This window comes from Aythya fuligula, chromosome 1 (assembly GCF_009819795.1).
Source record: "Aythya fuligula isolate bAytFul2 chromosome 1, bAytFul2.pri, whole genome shotgun sequence".
Taxonomy (NCBI): Eukaryota; Metazoa; Chordata; class Aves; order Anseriformes; family Anatidae; genus Aythya; species Aythya fuligula.
In genome coordinates, this window is record NC_045559.1 from 134,557,690 (window position 1) to 134,578,197 (window position 20,508).

A 20,508-nucleotide genomic window follows, 5' to 3' on the forward strand; every position below is an offset into this window, starting at 1 on the left:
AATAAAATAAAATAAAATAAAATAAATAAAATAAAATAAAATAAAATAAAATAAAATAAAATAAATAAAATAAAATAAAGGAATGGAAAGTAGGTACCTTATCACCCAAGGAATCACTGCACTACCATTATGTCTGTATGTGGTGCAAATGAAGTTTGCAAACATATGTACAAGAAATGAGAACAGGGCTGGAAACCTTCCTATAAAGTCTGGCCACATTGGGCAAGAAAGTATCATATCCACTACTGTAATTCATCGGGCAGCTCTACTTCCAGGTGTAATTTGCAGTTACGACTTTTGATTCTCCATCTTGTTGTGTTTAGAAGGAACAGCATGTTATTCCCCTGAAATATTGTGAGTAATAATCATCATCAGCAAGATAAATTCTAAGTAGGTTATACAGAGGTGGTAAAGAACATTAATAATATGTTGACGGTCTAAATATAAACATTGCAATTATATTGTTACAACTACAGCTAGCAAATGCTTCGGATACCAGGCTAGCAAGGCAGTAAGCACAAAGCTAACTTCCATCACAAGGAAAGGGACACTGAATTAAATGGAGCTAACCCTATGTTTGCCAACCTGGCTGAATCACTTGAATTTATCCTACTATACACACCATGTGACAGGCCACCAACTATTAAAGCTTATCAGTAGAAGATTTTAAAGAAGTTTTAAGGTCTCAAATGCAAGCAATTTAATCACCAAGTAAAGTTCATGGCATATATTGAAATATCATCAGCTGAAAGTAATCAATACCTTATAAAAGGTTTTTGTTTGTCCTCTAACATCTGAGCAGTGAATGATTTTTATTTTATTTTTTTTTAGGAAAAACTGGCTTCAAGAAGATCATATATTGATCTTGGACAGACTGACTGAAGTTAAGGTACTCCTTCGTGAAAACGATCACAGTTAGCTCACATCTTTTATTAAAAATCACCTCAATTTCCAATTATCTGGCTAAAATAATAAAGTTATATTTGTATATAGCCTCAGCTTGAAAAATAATCATTCATCTGTTGAAGAAACCTATCTTAGACAAGATGTCTCTGTTGTTGTTAAGAGAGACTTGGCTTGTTCATCTTTTGACCAAACTAAACTTACAGCCTGCCAGAACATTTACAACTCACGTTTTAAGGAATCTTTGAAATATACCATTCAAGGCATGAATCATGGTGATTTTTGTATAAAAAAAACTTACAGGACATGATATGAATTGAAATAATAAAAATGGTAAAGCAAAAGAGAAGTCTGAAGCTTGCATTCTGGAGAGGGCACTACTGAAATTTGAAATTTCAGAGCGAAAACCATGTCACCCTCCGTGAGCGGCGACCCCTCTCACAGGCTGACAGGAAGCAGAGATGACCTAGCGTTTTTCCAAATTAGCCACCACCCTTCGAGTCAACACGCCAAAAGATAAAATAATAATAATAATTAAAAAAAAAAACACACACACACACGCCGCGTTCCCCGAGTACCGCGACTACAGACGAGGCCGTGGGGTCCCCCACGACCCCAGGTACAGCCGATGCAACAATTACAAGTTTGTGCGCACACACTGCGGCTCTGTTCCGTGCGCAGCCCCCCACCGGGCTCCCACCGCCGCCAGCGGGCCCCGCGCTGCGCTGCCCCCAGCACCGGGCACCGGGGCAGCCCCGGGCACGGCCCGCCCCGCCCAGCCTCCCCGCGGGACCGTGCCGCAGCGCCGGGCGGGCAGACCCCGCCCCTGCCGCCCCGCCCGCAGCACGGCACGGCTCGGCTCGGCTCGGCTCGGCTCGGCACAGCACGGCCCGGGCTGTCCCTGCCTCGCCATTGTGTGTGCCCGCCCGGCGGCTCGCCGCGGGGCCGCGATGCTCCAGGGCTCCGCGCCCCCTCCCAGGCGGCAGCGGGCGAGGAGCGGCCGCGCCGCCTGCTGAGGGCTGAAACTTCGCCTCGCTCCCGCCCGGCCCGGCTCGGCTCGGCCCGGCCCGGCTCCCTCCATGCGCTGAGCGAGCCCCATGGACGCCTTCAGCGCCGCCAAGGCCAAAATGGGGGCGAAGAGCGGCGGCGAGGCGGCGGCGGCGGCGGGGCTGGCCGCGCCTCAGCCCGCCGCCCCGGCCCCCGGTCCCGCCGGCCCCGGCTCGCCCTGCGAGCCCGCCGCCTACAAGCTGGAGGACCTGGAGACCCTGGCCACCGTGGGTGAGTGCGGGCGGGCGGCGCGGCGGCGGCGAACAAAGGAGCTGCCCAGGTGCCTGCCTGCCTGCGGCCGTGCCGCCGGCACCGCTCCCCGCTGCCCCCCCGCAGGGCGCTGGGGGCCGCTCCGGGGCGGCGGGGTTCGGGTTGCGGCCGCTGAACGGCCGGCAGGTGCCTTGGGGACACCCCCGCGCCCTCTGAGGGACGCGGGGAGCCGCGGCTGCAGGCGCCCGTGCCGGGGTGTGCGGCTGCCTGGCGCTGGGTTTGGGGGAAAAGGGGGGCTGCAGCCCGCATCTGCCAGCCTTAGTGAAGCTGCCCGGGGTCTGCAGCACGGCGGGGTAAATGCGTGCGGAAATAAATGGGCGTTCAGGCAGCCGCGGTGGTGCTCGGTGCGTTATCTCCCGCAGCATCTGCCCGGCGTGTCGGGGTCTGTAGGGCTCTGCACCTGGTTTGAGGGGCCGCTTGCTCAGAAGGGCGCCTTGCATAGAGGACTGCGTTGAAGGACTGTGTTCAGCCATACAGGAGGTCTCTTTCTTTAGAGGACCATGAAACGGTTTTGAATAGATTTATTCCAGCAAACGCTCTAAACTTAAACATCACTTAAGCTCTCAGAAGCCAGCAAGTGCGGTTTAAACCCTTTCTTAGTGAAGTTGATGGCGTAAAAGGGTCTTTAAAAATGGAGTTGGGAGGGCCTAGGAGCATCACGTTTGGTGACGACCTTGTTATCTTCTCTTGAAGCGTGTTGTTTTGTGAGATAATAGTTCCAAGTTGGAATGTCAACAGGCATTTTATTGAGAAGTTAATTGAGATTACTAAGAGCCTGCCGGAAAGGTTTGCGATGCTTTTCCTCCACCAGAAGTGGTTAATCTTGTTTGTTACATCACAACCAGTTGCTGTGGATACAAGTTGTCATCACTGAGGATTATGACTTGAAGCGAAGCACAGGCTGCAGGAAAATAATAATTTTTAAGAACACATAATAGTCATGGAAATGTTCCTGGGGCCAATGAAGACATTTAGAAATAATCCTGGTGTTGATTTTTAACTGCATATCTTCTTTGAGTGTTCTTTAAAGTGCTCCTTTGAGTTTGAGGAAGCAGAAAGGCATTGTTCCATGGGAAACAAGGAGAAACTGCTTGCTATAAAGACACAGAGAAAGAAAAAAAATATTAAGTAAAAGGATCAGATAGCTACTCATCAGGACACTGAAGGAATACCAGAAGAACAGCCTTCCTTCCTGCTGTGGCTTCCCCAGCTTGATTTCCTCTTTTTCCCTCCATATTTTTGAAACTCTTTCTCTTCTGAGAAGACAACCATTCCTGGTATCTCTATGAACTGTGGCATTGGTTGCTTGGTAGGAAGACAAACCATACAACTTGAAGGATATAAACGTGTCACGGGTACATACATAAGGCCTTACCTTAACAAAGAAGCTGAGCTGGTCTGTTTCGAGTTGGTTTTGAAACCAAAAGGCATGCCAGCCCTGCTCATTAGGAGGCTGTGAGGAGTGAAGGGATCTAACTCCTGACCAGGAAGCAACATAGCAGCCTCAAAGTGATACTGAAAGTGAACACATCTGTGCCTGCCTCCGAGTGGCAGAGTTTATGAATTTCAAAGATGAAGTGCCCTCCCCACGTGGCTGTAGTGCCCCTGCGATATGAGCCATTAACTGCTCCGTGAGGTTGGGCTGCTCTGTCCCTTGCTTATATGTGCTGCAGGCTAAAGCCGTGCAGAGTACTGTCTAGATTGGTATTTTAGCTTGAGAAATTCATTTTTGCTTGGCTTAAACATCTTTCTTGTTAAGCTAGTTAAGTACAGTTTAGGTTTATATCACATTTATGGAAAGAGTATATCCTTTTTTTTTTTTTTTTTTTCTTTAGCAGTGGTTTAACTTAGTATTACCCTATCCTCCCTTTTCTGATCTGCTTGCACAAGTAGGTGAGATTAATGTACTGTCATCAGTTTCACTGCAGCAGTTCAGAGTCTTGTGTGCAGCTTGACTGCTGTGATAAGAATAGCCGTTGTATTTATGCTGATGCTCTCAAAAGCAGCGTGCGTGCTGTCCAAGATACTTGGCAGATTTGTGGAAGGGAGGGGGATACCCAGAAATGGCAGGACAGGAAGTTCTGGTATCTTCTCTACTAGAATCATTGTTGCTTATGGACATATGCAGGGTTAGAGACATGATGGCCTTGGAAACCATCTGTGAGAAAGTAGCAAAAGAGGAAGAGGGAGGTAAGCTCCATGCTCCTACAGCTGCGTGTGGTTAGTGTGTAAGCTAAGTAAAGGATGTTAGTGTCCGTGAGGTTGTGCTCTTCCTTGGGTTTAGGCAGCTTCTCTTGGAGGATGGAATGAATCTCAGAGGATTCTGAGCCAGGAACCAGATTTTGTTTCTCAGAGGGTTCCTGGTTCAGAGGATTAAAATCAGTGTTAACCTGACCCATGTAATGCAAGCTAACTTGAAAGTGCTGCTGATTTCTCTTGGAAGTTATGACTGATTTAGAAAAGAACTCACTATGAAGGAGGAAATGGAGCAAAATAAGGTTAGCACAATGATTGTGAGGGCATTTTTCTCCCCCGGCTTTGTTTCAGTGTTTGTGGGCTATTTGGCAAGAGGCACTGGGAGCAGAGACTAGAGGTTTTTTTTTTTTTTTTTTTTTTTTTTTTTGTGGCAGCACCCTAATATTGCTCTATAAAGTGAAGTTACGGGTTTGGGGTGGGCACAGGAGTGGGGTGTATACTGGTTTCTGACACTCAGAGGATTTGAACAGGAAGAACATTTGTTTAAGGTTGCTTCCGGAGAGGCTGAAGATGTGGCTTTGAACCTTTGAGGTACATGGTGTGTGTGTGTTGTGTTTTTTTTTTTTTTTAAACGTCTTATCTAAGAGGATTGATGTTCTCACTTTGGAGCTATTGAAGATGCCTTGACCACTTCTGTTTTTTAATTAATTTTCCTTTCAAAGGAGGTCAAACTACGAGTGTTTGCTCAGCATGCTCAGAAACTGCTGCTCAGACAAGGCTGAGGTATTTGTGAATCTCAGCTGAACTTAAGTAGTAAATACTCATCCGTGCCAAGGCTGTGGTGGCACTGTGCTGCACAGAAGCAAAAATTTAGATGTCATGGCCATGTTCAGTGGAACTTAACTGCTTCAAGTTCATGGCCCAGACATGACTTAATTTTATCTGAGCACATTTCAAACCATTTGTTGGTCTGGGCTGTGAAAGAGAGATTGTGAAAACTAGTGAATCATCCTTGGTTTTGACGCACATTTAACAAGGGCATCCTTCCTAATTCAGTAGCCAGTGTCTGCAGCTGGACAGCCTACATGTACCCTGGAGTGGGGATACTACATCTTTAGTTATGTCATAGTGAAGAAATAATTAAGGTAAACTAGAATAATAAGTACGAGTAGAATAAATTTAGAAGATATTTGGGTAAGTGAAAGTGGAAGGAGAAATCCTATGTTCCCTAATAAAATGCAGGGTAAGGGGGCACCTCTGGGTTGGAGAAAGGTGACAAACTTATACTTGTCCTTTCTCCTGTGAGGTAGTTTCCTGCCTGTTTTTTGAAGCGCAGTGAATTCCATAGTGTACATTACAAATGTAAATCAGTTTCTATAAATCTATTAAATTGATTGAAATATTTTAATAACAACATTTTCATTTGAAAAGATTCTTTTAAACAACTGTTCCCATGAAGTGCTTCAAACTAAACAAATGCGGAATAAAGAATTGGGCAAACCAGTATTTCAGTTTTTCTGAGCATGGGAAAAACTTAAAATGTACATGGGAAAAGTCAGAAGCAACATATTTTTAAATACTTAATTTCAATGTGTTCGCACACAAAATATGCTAGCCAAATGTATTTTAAATGACATTATATCAGAGGGACAACAGGTACAGAACAGCAGTCTAATGCTGGAACCTGCTTGCTCATTTTCCCTCTGTGTAGTCTAAGTAAAATATTCTTCACCAGAATAACTAAGCTCTTCTTTTGTAGCTAAGCTAAGAACACTGCTGGCTTTTTTTTTTTTTTTATGAGGGGACCTGCACGTCTTCTGTTTCTGGTTCTGACTAAGCCTTAGTTCTGGTTTCACTGCCGAGGGCACCTATTTAAAGTACTGCGCTGTGGGATGTCTGAGCATTTTTTCCTGTTTTGTCACCTTTACTTGATACTGCCGTGATAAACAATGATCGAGGATTTTACTTGGCATGTCCTTAAATACCACAAGTTTTGAAAGAAAACATGGTCTGAATGTTGTGACTGTAATGGTGACCCGAATTCACCATTACATCTGAACATCTTTGAGACTTTAGTCATCAAGCTAAATGACTTGGATTTTATTTTCGCTCTCCTGTGGAATGTGCTTCATTTTCCCCTGCCACAAGATCATACTTGTCCCAAAATAAATCTTTAGTATTGTTGTAGCTGATGCTCTACAGGGAGAGCGAGCAGGTGTGACTCAGCTTCCTTCTGTTGCCTGTCCCAGTAGTGTGATGCTTATGTGGAGTGGGCAGCAGTGGGTCCTTCCTTCCTCATAAGGTTCTTGTTCTCTTTTTAGACTGGGAAAAGTGGATTGAAACAAATATTTTTTGTCTTTCACAAAGAAAGCTCAGAAAAGAGAGAGTATATAAAAAGTCTGAGCATGTGAAATCTGAAAGTTCATGTTTCTGCTTTTCTGTCTTCTGTGTTTAAAATCAAGGTGGAGGTAAATGGCTTTGTGTTTTCCTGCCTGTCACCTGTTTCTTTTGCTGTTATCTGTGAGTGCGTTTTGGTATGTAACTGATTGTAGATAGAAACTCAGAATTCTTTCTCTGATGTTGTGAACGTGGTATGTATTAGAATAAGCTTTGACACTCAAATGAAATTCTTAAAGATAAATAATCTAAGTCCTATAATTAGCCCAGAGGGACCCGAAAGTGCCTGCTGCAATGCAAATAATCTGAAATCAAACTAGTACTAATATTTCAGGAATAAGAAGTATGCAAAACTCCTCTCCTACAAAACCAAGAGCACCTAATGCTCCCTCCCTACAAAAAGTTTATGCTTAAATAAAATTAACATTCCTGGCGAAGGTCCTGTTGAAAAATTTGTTCATTAAAAGTGTTGTGCATCAGTCCAAGCTGGAAAAAGACAGAAAATGTAAACAGAAATAGAGAGTCAATTCCTCCTACCCTCCCCCTTCTTCGAAGGCAGGAAATGTGAACTTAAAATACCGGAGGTTGGCATCATATGGGCTGTTGGGGTTTGACTCAGCTTTTCTCTGCTTAGGTTCCTGAGTTTGTGTGTCTGGGCTCTTTGTAGTGGACAGAGAGGATAACCATTTGGAGATGGACCTCTTGCTGTTTGGGCTACTACACTGTGAGAAGTTAGGGAAGTGAATCCCAGGCTGAAACACATTTAAGCCTGGTTTGGTCCACTTCAAAGGTGATATGCAATATATAAGTATCTAAAGTAAGGAAAGGGTGTTGGAGTTTATGTAGTGCTTTTGTTTGTTATGAGGGGTGTAGACACGCAGACGAAATGACAAAGGGTGAATTTTCGTGAAGCGAGATGGGAACTTTGTGTTTACCTTGCAAGGACTTGTCTGGGCATAAGCTGTATTTAACTAAATTAGTTTAGGTTAAACAATACAGTTCCCTGCTGTTGATGCTTATCAACATAAAACATCTTTAGCATTAGCTTTTTCTACTCAGGAGTAATTTCATACAATGTCTTCTCTTGTTAAAACATAATATGCATCCTCCCATGTCTACATGATTTTTGAGGTGTTTTTAGTGGCTTCAGGGATGTTGGTAAGCAAAATTCTGCTGAATGCTATGTGTTAGCATGCAACTGGGATGTTCCAGTGACAGGGCATAGCACATTTTTTTTAATTCTCAAAATTGCAATGTATTTTTTTTTTTTCCCCCAAAGGAAAACTGTCTTTCAAATGAATGAAAAAATGCATTTTTTTTTTTTTTAAAAAAAGTTACTTAGTTATTTTCACCATTGTTCACTGTTTGCACTTCACATTAGAGCAGTGGCTCAATTCTGAATTCAAATGCATACTGATTTATTATTATTCTTTTTTAATACTGAGGGCAAATCAGAAATTTTCCTGGTCTTAATAGAGCTCTTCTTTTCTCTAAAGGCTGTAAATGTAGGCTGCTAATGAAATTTACCTGGACATCAGGTAAATTGTGAAAGTAGTTAATAAAATAAAATATGTTGGAAAGTGAGTGGAATATTTCAGGACAGGAGAAAATTCTCAAAGCAGGTCAGCTCCATTACTGCGTTTCTGTGGATGATTGTAGTTTTGCTTTGTTAATTCTATTAATAGAGATATTCACGTTTTTGCTCATTGTTTACTCTTTCACTTTGGGTAAATAGTGTGTTTCAAGGGTTTTGAATTAATTTCTACTGTGGTCGTAGGATGGTATGTTGGCAAATAGAAGGCTCTGTTCTTGAGGGATTTCAGGGAAGGGTGTTTGAAAGGACGTAATCTCTGTAACAATGAATGCTCCCAACCTTCTTCTTTCCATCTCAACATGGAAAAACTATTAAATATTGAGAAGAATATTGCAAAAATATATATATTTATATATTTTATATATATAAAATATTATATTTTTATATATTTTTAAAAAAAGGAAAGGAAACTTAGAAGCTTATATACAGAGCAATGCCGGGGCTAGTAAAACAAATACTAGTCCTAGATTACTTACTGATTTATTTTCTTTTTTTTTTAAAGGAATTAAATGCATAAAAAAAAAAAAAAAAGTTTTATAAACCTAAGGGAAAAAGAATTTTCAGCACAGTAAAAATAAAAATTCAGCACTTCTTTTGGCTGGGACAGGCAGGGTATAAAATAGAGGCAGTGTTCCTGTGAGCAATTTTGTCCAGCACCCACTGCTAATCTCAAAAGATAAAATTTTAGAGTCTAATACAGATTTATCATTCTGAATAGCTTATTTGAACAAGAAGAAAATGTCTTGTTCTATGCTGAAGTGCGCTCTGAAAATATTAAAATAGCAGTCTCATGAGGATTAAGCTCCCTTTTTGTTTTTATGCAGTTTAAGGGCCCCAGTTTTAGTGAACTTTAAATTATTTGTGTTTACAATTCAATTTAAGCAGTTCAGCTGTATCTGTGTAAATACACAAGCTCATTCTCTGAAAGGCTGACAGATGACCTAAGCAGGGAGAACAGCGCTGAACCTCTAAGTCTAGCATGCTGGAATTATTCAAAATACGCTCTTTTGGACATAGCTGCATTGTAGAATATGTTATTGCAGTTCTCCTTTTTGGACATACCTAAACTAGGTTTAGGCTGTTTACCTCACTGTGTTTGTGGTTTTGTATTAATAAAATAAGCTTACACGAGCTTCAGCTCATTCTGAATGATTGGTATTAATAATATCTCTACTTGTTTCACAAGTAGTTTGAAGATGTTTGCAGAGTTGCTTTTCAGATGTGCATTGTCTAAAATTCTCTCTTGCTAAGTCCTGACAGCTGCCCTGCCCAGTCTTAAACTGTAGTGATCTGTGGCATTTGTTCCTGAAAACTTTCCTCTAGGTTGCCTTTTTTCTGCACTCCTGCCCCAACCTGGAGCAGTTGATAGCTGGGCTATTAATTGAGTGGCAGCAAATCTTGTGTAAATGAGTTGTGATTTCTGCCCAAGGAGAACAATCCGTCTGCTTTGATACACTTCACCTCAGACAAATGACTAGTGTGTGTGTTTCAGTAATATATTTATAACTGAAATACATTAAAAATAATGAAGGAAGCATTGTTTCCAGGTGACTAAACTATGAACTCAAACATCTTTCTGTGTATGACCCATGGCAGCGGAATGTTAGGTTGGACTGCAGGGCTGAGTGTTGGTCTGATCCTTGGCACCGTTCCGTGGACTTCTCTGTGCTACCCTACACTTCACTGGTGTGTCGAGGGAGCAGGGAGCATGTTCACTTCTATTTGGCCTACAATACAGTTAAGTAAACCCGAACTGCATCCCTCAAGCAATTCAAATGCTTTGAGAAGTATCCAGTTTTCTAATCTTAAGACTATTTACTGGAGACTCTTTATTTAATGCCAAAATCAAAGTAAATTGGTTATATGGTTTTGTTTGGTTTGCAATGTATATCATAGCCTTTATGACAAAAGGCTGTAGTGTTTAAACAGACTATTTTTTATCTAAAAACATCTTTGCTCTTGTTTCTGGATATTCAGTTTGGACAACTACAGCTTTCTCCATCAGGTTAGAAATAAAATTCTACGTTTATGTGCATAAGTAGTTAAATTTATATAAACCTAATACATTCTATAATCCTACAGGTTGATATGGAAAGAAGGAGTATATGGGAAAGTCTTCTGCTTGTTTTTTTGTCACAGTATATACAGGGCTTCCTAATTGGCTACCTATAACAGCAGTTCTTAATTTCTACAAAGTACGAATACAGTATCTGCAGTGCATAATAAATAGCTGCTCTTATTTAGGATACTTTTAGCTTCCTTAAAGGAGACTGTGAGCGACCTTTTCATGAAAGGTCACATCTACTATCTGTAGTGTTTTATTCTAGTATGCAATTTGCAAGACTTTAGGAGGTGTAGTGATCTATATTTTGTATTGAGTGTACTACTTGGGAAAAGCAATTCAAGAAAGAAGACCTATGTAACTCAAATAGTTGTAGCCTGTGATTTAAATTTGTGCTTGTTTCTCTTGTGTATGCCTGGTGCTGCCTTGTGTATATGTTTAAAAAGCACTAAAACTTGCAATGTATTTTTACTTGGAAAATGTGAATATATAATCTCTTACATAGTCTAATAACAGAGGAAAATGTGTGGCTGCTAATTTTATTTATTTACATGATGCTTTCAAAGGAGGTAATGCTCTGTTGGAAAAAATCACCTAAAGTGTCCGTTTAGGGTAACCATTGTGCAGTATTTAAGTCTTGGAATGGTTCACTAAAAGAAGCCTTCTTACACAGAGTTCTTGGAATTTGCTTAAATGTTGTTCTGATTGTGCTGGGGACTCTGAGGAACCTGAAATACTTGTGGTAATGACACTGCCATTATTCGTAAAGGTTCAGGGAGCTCTGGATTAAAGCAAAATGCCTGGTTTGTGTTTCTTTTTATGCCTCTCAGGTAGTGTCCCAGTCAGTAAATTAAATGCTTCAGAACTGTTTAGGTAGATGTTGAGAGGGCTATGCCTCTGTAGACTCTTCAAAAACAAGCTAAACTGGGTGTAATATTTTTACCTTGCTGATCCAGTAATTAGGATGAACTGTAATAGTTATATAGATGATGAATATAAAAATAAGAGGCTGGATGCTGACTGTATTTATGTAAAACTTGGTGGTACTCTAATAGCAGACTCCTCTAGCCACCTGCCCCAAAACTGCTGATGCTTCCAGCCTTGGCCTCTTCTCTTCAGCTTGGTATTGGCTCCTACAGCTCTGTGAGTGCAGGAGATGATAGCCTGTACAGCTTTAATTCTTCAGGGCCTTCCAGAAATAACTTCAGAGTATGCATTTTAAAATTTTAGCTTGTTTTCAGGAAGATTAATGGGTAACTCCTTCCCCGTTCCCAGAGAACTAACAAACAATGAGGACAGGTGCTGGTCAGCTGGGATTCTAAACTGGGATCTTTGTTGCCTCTTTCAGCAAAATGTGTCAGGTTGCACTTCAGCGTCCTGATTTTTTTTTTTTTTTTGATGCCACTAAACTCCCCCTGATTTTTGTGAAAAAAAAGTTGCACTGAATCAACAGCATCGCTCATCCTTCTTTTTTTAGTGACTAGCATATCCTAAGCCACTTAAATTAATGTCAGCAGCCATAACTGTAGCAATTGCTCACTTAGTATCTTTTGAAATAATGTAATTTGGTATATAATTTAAAAATATTTCTATGAGTTTCCCAGTATTGCAACTTACTTGAAATAATTATGTTTAAAAGCTCCCTGCATCTCTTCTAGTCATTTCACACTGAGCAGCAGTGATGCCTTGGGTCTCTTTCTTGAAAGTTTTCCTTGCTTACTGTTGGATTTCATTACATTTTTTGTCAGAAGGCACGGCTGAGAGGCAGTGTGTCCCACAAGACAGAACCATTAGAAGGAAAGCAAAGTAATTTAGAATTAGGAGGAAGCTGGAAAAAAACAAAACAAAACACCAAGGTTAATGCAAAATATTTTAACTTTAATTGAAATATATTTCTGCGGGGAAAAAATGTATTTTTTTAGTTAATTTTGTGGATGTCAGTTATATACGTTCCATCCTTCACTGGTGGGAGAGCAGAAACAAATTGGGGCACATCCATTCTTGATGACTTAAAGCCTGTGAAAGCTTTCCCCATAAGTTTTAAATGTGTCTAAGTGGAGGAAGTTTCCAGAATTATCTCAGCTATTGGTGTCTGCAACACTTCACACAAGCTAAGAGATGATTTTGATGGAGGTGGGTATGATTATTTGCCTTCATTGCTGTTTTCTTTGCTGTTGTAAGGCTTTTCCTTAGCTCCTACTACTGTCAGTTGGGGCTTAGGCAGAGTACAGCACTGTGACTTTGGGGTAATCCTAGGCAAACACTGCTCTGGAAATTCATAGTAGGACGATTTTGGTGGGTCATGTGCATTCTGTGGAACAGCAGTATTTGACATCCGAAGTCAAAAAGGCATTTTAAAATGTCATCTTCCCTTGCACCCCCAAGAAGTGCAACATGCCATAATTTTGCAAGCAGGAGTTCAGCATGAGATATGCAAGTGGCTAGGCTGTAATTCTATAAACATTCAACATGACCGACACTGGAGGCAAAAATTGCGCTATGTTTTTTTTTTTTTTTTTTTTTTTTTTTTAGACTTCAAAATCCTGTTTTGAAGTTTTTTTTTTTTTTTTTTTTAATATTCCTTTAAAATGAAATGTGTATGATTTATAATGTAGGTGATGTTACTTATTACTGAATTCTTCATCTGTTGAGAGGATCTTGCATTAAATGGTAATAATAAGTAGAGAAACAAAATTATGAAATGGGAAGCTTGAAAGACAACTGGCTGAGTTGATAATTAGCCAGGCTCTCAGCAATCTTACATTTTTACTGACATGTCTCCAGGTAAATGCATCTAATGTTAAAGCAGGAAATGGTTGCGCAGTCCATGATTTAATAGCTTGGAGTGTGCCTGCTTCATCTTGCTTTTAAGAATTTCCTAGGACACATTCTGTGGTGATAAAGCCTGCAATACAAAGAGTTTTGGCTTTGAGTCTTGATCTCAAATGTTTAATTGCAAATGAAATGCTTTGAAATGATACGTTTGGAGACAATGGTTTGCATCTGTATATAATTTTAAATATTCTTTTCAAATGTCATTTTTTTTCTTGGTGACTATTTATATTCTAATAAAAAGGCCACTTAGTGAAAAGGGGACTACGAAAGTAGATGAAAAGTTAGAGAAGGTTGGCAGACGGTAACAGTCATGAATGCATAGGTAAGCCTATATGTACAACTTTGGTTGAGAATGTTGGATTTGCTAGTCTTTTCTTTTTTTTTTTTTTTAAGATGTTGGAACAAGCAAGTAGAATAAGGGGACTTAAGCTGTTCTGAGAAACTCATTTTGTTTAGGCAGGTTCAATACTGTTTCTTTTCAGAGCAAAAGTTCACGGGCTAAAGTTGCGCCGGGGTGTTTTAGGTTGGATATGAGGAAGAACTTCTTTACTGAGAGGGTTGTGAGGCATTGGAATGGGCTGCCCAGGGAAGTGGTGGAGTCACCATCCCTGGAAGTCTTTAAAAGATGTTTAGATGTAGAACTTAGCGGTATGGTTTAGTGGAGGATTTTGTTAGTGTTAGGTCAGAGGTTGGACTCGATGATTTTGAGGTCTCTTCCAACCTAGACAATTCTGTGATTCTGTGAAAACAAATAGAACATCAAAAAAGAACCATGGGCTAGGAGCATGGCTGGTTATTTTAAATGATTACATGGGAAGAAACAGATCTCGTAAGTGCTTGCTTTGGAATATCTGAACTTGTATTTGTTGTTAGTTAATAATGAGTGTGCGACATCAGCAACTTCACAGTAGTGCTTCATCTGGAAATAAGCCAGCTGGGGATTCACTGAAAACCTGAAGTTGGTCACTCTTGCCTAAAGTATTGCCAGTTTATCTCCTGTAATGAAATACATTGATAAACTTCTCTCTAATCTTCATGTGTTTGGCATTTAAATTATCTGTAGGAGGGGAAAATGTTTCTGCTTGCAATTGGATATAACAGCTAGGGAAAGATACAGAACTCCAGATACTCCCAGTCTAGTTGTGATTTCTAGCTTAATTGGTTTTCATTTTTGATAGTGATACTGGCAGAAGCATTATCTGAGAACAAACACAACCTTGTTGCATGGCCTCCTCTGGTTCTTTGAAATATAGTGCTTGCAATAAGAAAACTAAATGGTGATTATGGTAATAGTGGAGGAAAAAAAAAAGTTGCTGGAACATTGGGTGGGGGAGAAGAACAGAGATTTTTAAATTAAAAAAGCAAACTACTATTTGATTGTTAGGCTTTGGAGACCATTCTGTAGCACAGTCATTTAGTTTTATAAGAAAGCCAAGTCCTTTTCTGTGCAAACTTTTGAATAATTTACCATGCAGTATAGTCATCTCTTAATAGTTATGCACATCGAACTCAGCTCTCATTTTAAATGCTAAGGAACCTGGTAAACTTGACTAAAAACAACAGCATAGTTGTTTAGGACTCTTTAAACACTGATACTACTTCATAGGATTGCCACTGGTGGTACACAAATTACCAATAACATTCAATTTTTATGTCAAGATTTTTCTCTAGGTACTTCATGAGTGTATTTTGGATAGTGCAATGCTAGTTTCCTCTTCCATCAGTGATCTAGGTGGACCTTTTGCTCATGAAATAATAATTTCGTCCTGTTTTCTGAGACTGTTACTTGTTCCTAGGAAACATGCAGGCATCTGAAACAAACTCCAGTTCACTTCGTAGGCCAGTAAATATCTAATATGCCTAATAGTGTTTCTTCTTTGGGGTATCTCATGTCTGTTCAGGGCAGAGGTATGCCATTTTTGGCATATGCCCAATTTTCCATTTGGCCATTTCCATTTGCCATATGCCAAATTGGGCATTTATGCCCAATTTTCAAGAAGGGTAAGAAAGAAGACCCTAGAAATTGCAGACCTGTCAGTCTCATGTCAGTGCCTGGTAAAATTATGGAGAAGATGATTCTTGAAGTTATTGAGGCGCATCTGGGGGACAATACAGTTATTGGTCTGAGCCAGCATGGGTTCATGGGGGGTAGGTCCTGCCTAGCAAATTTGATATCCTTTTATGATAAGATCACCCATCTAATTGATCAAGGGAAACCAGCTGATGTGATCTTTTTGGACTTCAGCAAGGCTTTTGACACAGTTTCCCACAGGATCCTACTGGACAAAATGTCCAGCGTACAACTTAACAAAAACATCATACAGTGGGTGAGCAATTGGCTGACGGGCTGGGCTCAAAGGGTTGTGGTAAATGGGGCCACATCTGGCTGGCGGATGGTCACTAGTGGGGTCCCTCAAGGCTCCGTTTTAGGGCCAGTCCCCTTCAATGTCCTTATAAATGATTTGGATGTAGGACTAGAAGGTGTTTTGAGCAACTTTGCCGACGACACGAAACTTGGAGGAGTTGTGGACTCCTCCACAACAAAATAAAGAGGGTGGAAAGGCCTTGCAGAGAGACCTGGACAGATTGAAGAGCTGGGCGATCACTGACCACATGAAGTTTAGCAAAGGCAAGTGCTTGGTCCTGCACTTGGGACGCGGCAACCCTGGCTATACGTACAGACTGGGTGACGAGATGCTGGAGAACAGCCCCACAGAGAAAGATCTGAGGGTTGTGATTGACAGCAAGTTGAATATGAGCCAGCAATGTGCCCTGGCAGCCAGGAGGGCTAACTGTGTCCTGGGGTGCATCAAGCACAGCATCGCTAGTCGGTCGAGGGAGGTGATTGTCCCTCTCTGCACTGGTCCAGCTTCACCTGGAGTACTGTGTACAGTTCTGGGCACCACAGTACAAGAAGGACATTAAACTGTTGGAGAGCCTCCGGAGGAGGGCGATGAAGATGATGGAGGGCCTAGAGGGGAAGACGTATGAGGAGGGGCTGAGGGCACTGGGCCTGTTCAGCCTGGAGAAGAGGAAGCTGAGGGGGGACCTCATCGCAGTCTACAACTTCCTCGCAAGGAGGAGCGGAGAGTCAGGCGACCTATTCTCTGTAAACACCAGTGATAGGACCCATGGGAATGGTGTTAAGCTGAGGCAGGGGAAGTTTAGGCTGGACATCAGGAAGAGGTTCTTCACCGAGAGGGTGGTTGCACACTGGAACAGGCTCCCCAGGGACGTAGTCACTGCACCAAGCCTGTCTGAGTTTAAAAAGTGATTGGACTGTGCTCTTAGTCACATGGTCTAAACTTCTGGGCAGACCTATGTGGTGTCAAGAGTTGGACTTGATGATCCTTATGGGTCCCTTCCAACTCGGGATATTCTATGATTTATCTTTGCTATTGAAAACTTAACGTGCTTCAGCTTCTGTAGGAAGTGTTAATAGATGATAAACTTATTAACGATCAGATACCAGTGACTTAGTTAAAACTGATTTGGATTGTGTTTGAAATGTGACCCTTACTAGATAGATAGACTTGGTGTTCATTTCTGATCCCAGTATCTTCCGATTTTAGCACATGTATACTGTGCACTATTTCTTTAAGTGTCATTCCTGAATTATAAATTTTATTAAAATGCTCATTTTTGTAGAATAAATAACTTACCGAACTTCTCAAAAGAAAATATTTATGTCAATTGTAATAGCAAATGAACCTCTTAGTAAGCAACGATGCTACATTTTTTGAGAAGCAGTCTACAAGGGCATGTTAAGTACTGCCATGTGAACTACTGCTCGTGAATTCAGTGAGCTGCAATTTCATCCATCCCATGAAGGTGGTTTTGGATTTGCTATTTGTTGCTCTCTACTGCAGACTGATCCTAGTCTATCAAATTAGGTTCAGTTAACTAATTATGAGATTTGATGGGATTAGAATGGGAACAAGAAGTGAGAAGGAGCCCTGGCAATAAGCAACAAAATAAAGTTGAAAAACGTTGCCAAGAAATTTGATGTATGAAGATGTTCATAGGATAGCAGAATGAAATAACTGAAAGTCTAAATGGAAATACTAATTCTTAATGGAAAAAAAAAAAAAAACCAAGTTGGTTTTATTTTCAGCTGTTTGACTATTAATGAATGTAACTGCTCTTAGAGAGTGGAAAGCGAGAGCACTGAAGAAGGGCTGTTTACAGCTGACTAGCTTAACACTGTAACTGATACAACTGGAAATTGTGTTTCTATTAATAAGATATATGTAACAGTCTTCACTGTTATTACTGTTAGAAAGTATAGTTGATATTCTTTTTGATCATACAGAGTATTGTGAGTTAACTTCTCATGGTCTGGGGCAGAGCCCAGCAGATAAGTCTCAAGTGCTGATAATTGATTGCCATTAAGTATTCTAAAGACATTAAATGTAGATGTTACGCTTCTGCATCTAGTGTGGAGATTTGTGAGAAGGGCAACAGTAGTCATGAACTGATCAGTTTTAGATTTCAGTGCTGGGCCCTGTGTCTGGTCCGATGTTTTTAGCTGTCACAGGTAATGGAGAGGGGCTTTTCTGTTCGAGACATACTTTAAGTTAGACGCTCATTCCACTTAGGATATAGAGCTATCTGTGTGTACTGAGTCAGTGTATTTGTCCAAACAATTGTCATGAAATGTGGTTTTAACACTTCAGCTTTTCTTGTGTCCCCATCAGTGATTTGCCTCTGCGTTGCTTTGTACGACTTTGTGCTTAAGTTACCATTGGGTTGGTGGCTGGATCCAATCTATCGTTAGGCTGAGATTCTGCAATTTGAGGTGGATCTTGAACACTGGGTCATTGCATGTCACTGGGCTGATGAAATTTCATCCTTATATCTTTCGAACTTGCTGTATGTGAAAGGAGATAAATGGTCTTTTCTTCCCGGTGCATTTAAAAGCTGAACCGAATTAGTTTGGCAAAGCTCTGAAGTGCTTCATGGTTTATGGCAATTTGTCAATTTTATGGAAAGATCTATGTCAGGGTACATGCTTATGGAGGGTTCCCCAATAATGTGATTTTCTGTTTTCCTTCTTCTGGATTTATGTGGAGTTTTGTTTATGCTGTTCTTTAAAACCTACAACATGAATTTATAGGCTTTTTTTTTTTTTTTTTTCTTTTTAACAGAGCCAAGCCTTGAATTGACAGATGATATTTAACAAAGTCCTACTAGTTAACAATATAGAAATCATTGACAATTTTGTTCAAATTTGTCTTTGTAAATTACACTTGAGATCTGTAGTTTCAAAAATTATATTCAATTTAAAGAAGCATGTACAATGGTGTTAGTGGGATTTAGTAGTGTTCTGTAACAGCTGCAATACAGGTTTTGATTTTCTTAAATGTAAGCCTTCTCATACTACTTGTATTGTTATATATGGGGTAGGTTGGTCATTATATAAAACTAGCTATCAAACGGTATGAAGTGGGTTGGAAATCACTTTTATGATATAAATATTACAGGAAGTAAAGAGCTTAGATTTACTGAGCTTTTACTGAGGTGGTTATAGTAGCTTGGAAATTTTGGAACGAATGTTGCCACTTAGTAAGTGTAAATTGTGGTAAACTAAATTGTGCGCATCTGTCCAAAAAAAAAAAAAGCTGCGTTTCATGAATCTTGAGAACATTTGCCTAAATGTGATTGAGCTATATGCACCATAAGGTATTTTATTTACGTGTATCACTGGTGTTTGATTTTAAACCTTATCCTGTCTCTTATTTCCTTATGTGTCTGTCTGAACAATTCTGTTTCATATTGTGACTCATGAATAATTTCAAACCTAACCAATTATATATTATACATAAAATCTTACACATCAATTTTGCTTTTGGGTGAGGAAAAATTTATTGTTGGGGTAGTTCATAAATGTTCATGACATATTGCATCTTCCCACCTTGTTTTTAAGATGTATGAAACTAGTGAACTGTGCTTAATGCTAATAGTATTAAAATGCATACTGTACCCTTACAGGATCTATATTTGAAGAAACAAGGTGGGGGGGAAGCCATACAGAAACAATGTCCAGCACAAAAACACAAACTGACTGGGAAATGAGCCAGAAAGTCTATCCTTAATATTGCAAAATTGATCACGTAATTACTCTTTAGTTTGTAAAAATTACTGTAGCATGGACTGTAGTAGTCCATTAACTTCTTGATTTCTATTTTCTTACGCAGTTTTTTTCAGAGTTTTGAAGATCAAGATATTTTCATGAAAGGAGTTGATTTGTGGGTAGTTTGGGTATGTTCTTTAATAAATGCTCAAAGTAAAAATATGCATATAAAACTGAGGAGAACAATTGGCTTCTGACTGTGGAAAGTTGGTAGTGGCTTTTCTTCCTATTTAGAAAATGTATAGTAAAAATAGAAGAAAAAAAAAAGGTTGACTGTTGCAGTTGTGGTAGGCTTCATGGATGTCAGAAAACGAGACTTTTTAATAAGGTTAAATTTATGTTTCCACACCAGGGAGGAAAAAAAAAGTGCATAGTGGTACATACAGTCCCAAATAGCATGACAAATTTAAGCCAACAGTGCTATTTAGCCATGGCATTGAAGTGTTTCCACTAAACATAGCAGTTAAATTAATATTGGCGTGTCTTCAGTATCATTAGATATTAATACTAAGAATGTTTTCACTCTTTACTTGCATCAATAATAATGCACTTCTTAGAGGCTTATTGAGATGTTCTTCTGAAATATTTAATTGCTATTTGAGAATGGATTTTGGAGACCGATATTTTGAAACTTAATATTTGCATTAGTGCATTTGTTCCAGTTGCATATCAGATAGAACTTTATTTGGATATTCTAGGCTTATTTCCTCTTTCTTGCATAATAGCTCTTTATGTGGAGAATATTATGTCCGTTCTAGTGCCAAACAACAGTGATTTCATCTCCTTCCCTTGGACAATGTTACATTATTTTCTGTATGGTATGGTATGAGTGAACGTGGAAAGGTAAGCTAATGACTATGTGAAACAAATTCTAGATACATAATGCATGTTTCTGTAGTCTCTTAGGAATATTGGTTGATACTGTCCTAGGAATATAAACAAAACCTTCCCTTTGAGGAAAGCTTTGTTCCATTTGTGAATTGTCAGTGATCCTGTTAACCCTTACCTAAAATTTAAATCCATTTGCAATGAGTGTTCCAGACTGAAATAATCTTTCAGGAGATTATTATT

At 40.0% G+C, this 20,508-nt stretch overlaps 1 protein-coding gene across 1 annotated transcript in view; it reads left to right on the top strand.

Moving 5' to 3' along the window:
* Positions 1 to 2,000: 2,000 nt before the first annotated feature.
* The window catches only part of PRKX (protein kinase X-linked), a 58,935-nt gene continuing 40,427 nt past the window's right edge, over positions 2,001 to 20,508 (top strand). The window contains exon 1 of the mRNA XM_032193505.1: positions 2,001 to 2,181. Within this exon, the coding sequence (XP_032049396.1) occupies positions 2,001 to 2,181 (181 nt within the window). The remainder of the gene's footprint in view (positions 2,182 to 20,508) is intronic.